The sequence below is a fragment of the Polyodon spathula genome, chromosome 7 (genome assembly GCF_017654505.1).
Source record: "Polyodon spathula isolate WHYD16114869_AA chromosome 7, ASM1765450v1, whole genome shotgun sequence".
Taxonomy (NCBI): domain Eukaryota; kingdom Metazoa; phylum Chordata; class Actinopteri; order Acipenseriformes; family Polyodontidae; genus Polyodon; species Polyodon spathula.
This window is the reverse complement of record NC_054540.1, coordinates 1,776,428-1,782,257: the sequence shown is the minus strand read 5'-3', so window position 1 is coordinate 1,782,257 and position 5,830 is coordinate 1,776,428. Positions and strand designations below refer to the sequence as shown.

General features: G+C 35.5%; 1 protein-coding gene across 1 annotated transcript; it reads right to left on the bottom strand.

Annotated features, from left to right (window-relative positions):
- Positions 1 to 3,119: 3,119 nt before the first annotated feature.
- Positions 3,120 to 5,383, bottom strand: ifng1 (interferon gamma 1). Its single transcript, XM_041254027.1, has 4 exons — positions 5,246 to 5,383; positions 3,962 to 4,033; positions 3,656 to 3,853; positions 3,120 to 3,243 (listed from the first exon to the last, which is right to left on the bottom strand). Exons 1-4 carry the CDS (start codon positions 5,369 to 5,371, stop codon positions 3,121 to 3,123), a joined length of 519 nt encoding a protein of 172 aa, XP_041109961.1. The 5' UTR covers positions 5,372 to 5,383; the 3' UTR covers position 3,120.
- Between the last annotated feature and the right edge of the window lie 447 nt (positions 5,384 to 5,830).

Genomic DNA, 5,830 nt, shown 5'->3' with positions numbered 1-5,830 from the left:
AAGGGCCTTACCACATACATGCCAACAGTCCCTAGATGGGCGGGACAGCCCAGATTTCCTAGCAGATGTCCCGCGTCCCGATGCATAGGAAGAAAGTCCCGATATTTACCCATAGAAAAAATAAAATTATTCTGCACAGTAGAGTTAGTGAAAACCACACACTGTACTCTTCGTGCGGCTGACACATCTGCTAATCACTAACTTGTACAAAGGTAAGAAGGCTTCATTATATCTGTTTTACTGTCATGATGGTCGTGTCGTGTTGATTTGGGAGGTATACATCTATTATATGATAATGAGTGTTTTTTGCGTATGACTCCTCCCATGTGTATGATGCGTATTTGCTATACTTTATTTGATATGCTAAATTTATGCATACTTTATTTGCTATACTAAATTTAAATAGATAGATAGGACAGTGAGGAAGCAGAATAGTCTGCATTGACAGATAACATTCAGAGGGCGTGTACAACAATGGAGGTTTTCTTTCAACAAGCAGAAAAAATACCCTAATACTGATTGATTTTGAACAGTGATTAACATGGTTTGAATGATGACATTCAAGGTCCTTTATCAGAGATTTAAGTCCCGGTATTGGCCAATCAGGTTAAAGGTAATCTCTGATACATTTTTAGTTTTTTTTTTATATAAGAGAATAGCGGTGTTGGAATGAGGGAGGATAAGAAGTGAATTACTGGCACTGGTAGCTACATTGATAAAGGTTGTAACATCTGTAAATCTGAATGTGAAGGTTGTTATCAATGTTAAATATTTTCTTGCACACTTTCCGACTCCTCCGGGGCCCTCTGAGTGCGTGGGCCCCTGTGCAGTTGCCCCAGCTGCACCGGCCATTCCTCCACCACTCACTGCAATACATTTTTGGCCATTTGAAGTGGAGTTTGAGTGTGATGTATCGGGATCAAGTCAGCTCTGTAGTAGTTTCTCCACTCTTGAGCCTCACAGCTCAGGTGTGGCATAACTCTGCAACATCTTCACATTTTATGATTCACTTGACAAAAATGTAAATTAGTTTCCTGCCTACTCCTTTTCATTCTTTAGCAAATTGCAAATAAAATTACAACTCCTCTTAAAAATATAGAAGTGTGCAGCAGGGAGAGGATGGAGGTTATCTGAAGTGGGCTGTTTATTTCAGTATGCAAGTTAACACAGTAACATATGGTTAAAAGAGAATATTTGCCACCATCGCAGTGTTGGTTCTATATTGCAAAGCGCCTACAGTACAAAACACAACATTGTGCAACATATAACTAACTGGGCTGGCTGAACTTGGGAGAGCGAAGAACCCTACACTGCAATCAGTTCCTTTTCAATTGGAGTAAAATATTCTTTTCAGATCTTCATTTAGATGTTTCATAGTTGTGCCCAAAGTAATGTATGTATTCTAGTAAATCTTACCTAATTAGATGTTGTAATGTTATTTTATTTTACTAGAAATGAATAAAGTTGCCCCACGGTCTTGTAAATGTTTCAGGTTTGCACTATGTAGAGAAATTGAAAACATGTGAGTCATAGGAAAAACAGCTACTGGTTACTAAGAAGGCGAGTCAAAGCATGGAACAGTTTGCTTTTATTATTTTGAGTCCACTCTTCAGTAAGCAATCCTTTTTGCTATGACTCAGTTGTCTCTGCGTTTATCACGTGACTTCAACTGAAAGTGAAAATTAACAAGAACGTTAATTCATTGCAAGAAAAAATTAAAATAATAATGTGAGACCAGACAAAGTGATAGTAGATCATAATATATATGCTAGAGTATTTGCTTTGAGAGAGTGCACCGCTATGCTGCAGGCACAAATGTAGTACCCTCCCATTTGTGGACAATTTTTCTACACAAATTGGATATAATTTATAAAAATATCTTGTTATAAGAGTTTGTTTTCAGCTTTATTTGTCACTGACTTTACTTACTGGAATAATGGGAAACTAATAAAGTGCAACTCGTTTGGAATTAAGCTTGTAATACAGAGAGGCCACTGACCACTGATATTAAAGGTTATTTAGAGGTTTTTGTTTATGATTTCTTGAAGCTCAATTTTTTGTTTTGATTTTATTTCAGATTTTATTAAGATCCTAGTATCTTTAAGACAGCAGAGGGATATCTCTACCCATGCACTACTACACACAGCATCCTCAACTATTTCTAAGAATGACAGAAGTTTTTCACGTTCAGTAAAGCCTTGTGCTCCCTTTTGTGGTTTTACTCAGGGTTCAGAGTATCAGCTGTGGCCCAGCTCTGACCCACATTCGAGGAGAATCACCTTTCTAAGCAGCCACGTGTGCTTATATTATCACATTAGTCATTAGTAACTGAGCACATGAATATATACACTTATGACATAAGTATGACAACATGTGACATATTTAATACTTGAAACTACACTACTAACAAAAAGTATTTCGTTTTTAGAGTTTACACATTATAGAGTTTTTTTAAGCCTTTTTCATACTTATAATGACTGTAGATTAGAATTCTGCAACAATCTTTTTTTTTTATTGAAATGCTTTCATTACATCATTTCAGAGTAATACAGTGAAGGCTTTTTCTTACTATCCAGTATGAATGAATAAAAAGTACTCATTTGTGATTACCACTGGCAGATGTTATGCACATTCTTAAGTGATAATATGCTCTCTTTTTTAAACAGAGAGTGATTAATGTGTGTAATGGGTTGTCAAGTCATGTTGTTGCTTCAGAATCATTGTGGTTTTTTAAAAACTTAGACAGAGTACTAGGAGCATTGATGATTCGAATGGCCTCCCCCATCTTCTGTTCTTGGCTAACAGTTAAATTGTCCATATATATGACAGGACTTGAACCCAAAACTTAAAACATTCAAAAAACAAGGATAGCATCAAAACAAATACGTTAAATATAAATTAAATATTTATTCAAATATAAAAATAAGAAGTGTTACATGCTGGTAGTCAGACTATACAATAAATACTAATGTAATTCAGCAGTAAACTGTTGGGTTTTTCAAGTAAAATCAGTTCAACCAATACATTAAGTTGTTTTGAGATAAGTTAAATAAATATAACAATGTTAAGTTAAATGCAATAAATAAAATAAACATTCAAAATAAATAGTCGTCAAATAATTTATGGTGAGTTTACTCGTCTTCTCCTTCTCTTCTGCACATTTTTGATTTTGATTCTCATGGCTTTTTCTAGCACTTGTTTCAGTTCAAGCATAGCTTTACGCTGAACAATCGGATCATTTTTCTGAAATAAAAAAGAAGAAAACATTTTTATTTTAAGAGCAACACTATAAGGAACTATAAGGACATTCAGGTTCTTTACATTTTGTTATTTTCATGGCATCAAAATAATGTCCTATCAATTTGTGTTGCATAACAGTAGCAGTGGTGTTGCCTTTTAACTATATATTAATCGCAAAAGGGTTTTCCTAACAGGGTTCATTTATTGTAACATTAATAAAGTTTTGGAGCTTATTGGTTTGACCCCCCATGAGCTTTATTTTAACTCGTTTGTGACCAAGTAAAACATGTTATATCCAGCATACAACTCTTACTGTAAATTTTATTTAAGTGGAGCTAGCAATGGGGGAATCCGTTACACTATTAACAAAGGGTACTTGAGTCAATTCAATTGACCATACCAAGGCATACCTTACCTTAATTTCCCATAGTTTCTTTAACTCTTTCAGGGTGCTCATCCCACTTTCAAACTTTGCTCTCAGTCTCTCCATTTCACTGTAGATATGTTGGATGCTGTTTTTTGAAAGCTGATCTTCAGTGGTGTCTTTCATGTTCTTGAGGATATCAATGTACACGTTCACTATTTCGCTAAGAAGTATCTTGTCTCCGCCTTCCTGTAAGAGGTACAAGATAAATTAACTTTCCTGAAACATGAACACTGCAGCTGTCATTTAAAAAAAACTGGAATGAAAAACTTAAACAGTGTAGTGACAGGACTATACCTGTTTATCAACATATTTGAGAACATTGAGGAACAATGGACCTCCACCAGCCAAGGCGGGATCATTTGTTTTCTGAAATAAAGAAATAATATAAAATTTAGATGTCACAAAGCAGAATTATACAACTTAACTGTCACTCTTATAACAGCTGTGCAACGTTACTGTTGCAACCTCGGCAAGATAAGATGTCTTCATTAGTGCTTCTGCATGTAGTTTGTTCCATGTTTATTTTGTAGAAATGTCAGACAATTGTTAGAGCATTCATAAATAGCCAGGAGTTTAAGTTGTAATCCAATGTTGGTGAAAATATGTAGGGAAAACTGTTCTTCAGTACCCAAACTTGGCAGAAAAATGACCCGCTGTAAAACAAATTTTGCATTTCATCCAGGCTATCCTAAAAAGTAGGATCATTTTCCAAAACAAAAGATACATCCAGGACATCCTTTCACAGAGGGGTTTATCATATTATGCACAATACTTCCCATGAAGTTTTCCAAAATTCATTACCAGCAAGTTTTTATTCTCCAAGTTACAGTATCTTAGTTTTGTCATGTTCTTGAGTTGCTCCTCTGGATCCTGCACCCAAGGAACCGTCAGGCTCAGCAGAGTAGTGCAAAGGGATTGTCAGGTTGTCAGAATAGTTTCTTATACTGTAGCTCACTATCTGGTGCCTTCAAAACGTCGGGAGAGAAGGGTTTGTAAACCGTGCTCAGACAGTCCACTTTCATAACATACCGCTGTATTTATTCCAGATATGACTGTGTGACTTCATCTAGAGACCACAGTGATATTCATTTCACCTCCAAAGCCCTGAGTATTAGGGCGGGCTACATCACAGACCGTTTCTGCTCAGTGCCAAAAATAATGGTTCAGCATTGTCTGTTACATCTGCAGTCATTACATTCACCCAGTTGGGGTTCAGCTGTATCATACTGCATTGGATATTATTATCATGATATTTTAACATACTGAATGCAGATTGTAAGTTCACATGGAGCATGGTATTCTGATGTAATGTATTAAAAATCGTTCAGAAGCTACTGTACTCTTTTAACTTGTAAGACAACTAATATCATTAGTCACCCAACTATACAACCAGCAAAAAAATATATATAAAAATGAATTAACCTTTTCTTGTTAATAACACAACTAATTGTAGTATTTTTTTGACATCCACCAGATTATCTATAATATATTTATAACCCATATTAATTGGTGTAAAATTTAAATGTTATATTAAAGCATTTCAAATAATATATATATAACAGTGTGTACAGTACTTACATAATGTTCTTCCAGTTGTAAGATGCCTTTTTTCACATAGTCAGAGATCACCTCACTGGAATAGACACATCCAAAGGTAACTAGACCAATTGCATTTATAAGTAACAAACTCTGTAGTGAATTCATTTGTTGTAGTATTAATACAGCACCTAATAATCTTAACCCCTCTAGAGTAAGCTTCTGATTTCCAATCGTCTTATCAAGGGTCAGTAAGTTCCCTTTTGTCTTCTCAACTCAGCTCTGAGTCTCTTGTGAATGATGCCAAATTGTTGTCACAAGGGTATTTATACTTTAGCCATGTATATTTCTGTCACATCGAAATGCCCAATCGACGCACTTTAACGTTTAGATTGTGTCAGATAGTAGATTGGTTTGTGGGCAGTCAGCCCTGCTTATTGTTTCCTTTAAATAACAAAACCCCAACTCACCACTAGACTTCTCCATTAAGGCCTTTCAAGGATTCTTCGGAAACATTTTGAGTATGATGGTGTCTTTTCTTTTGGGAAAATTTGATTTGATGTTCTATGGATAGGGGGCGTTGGGTTGTCACACCACATAAAATTCAACTTTGTAATGCGATGGGCT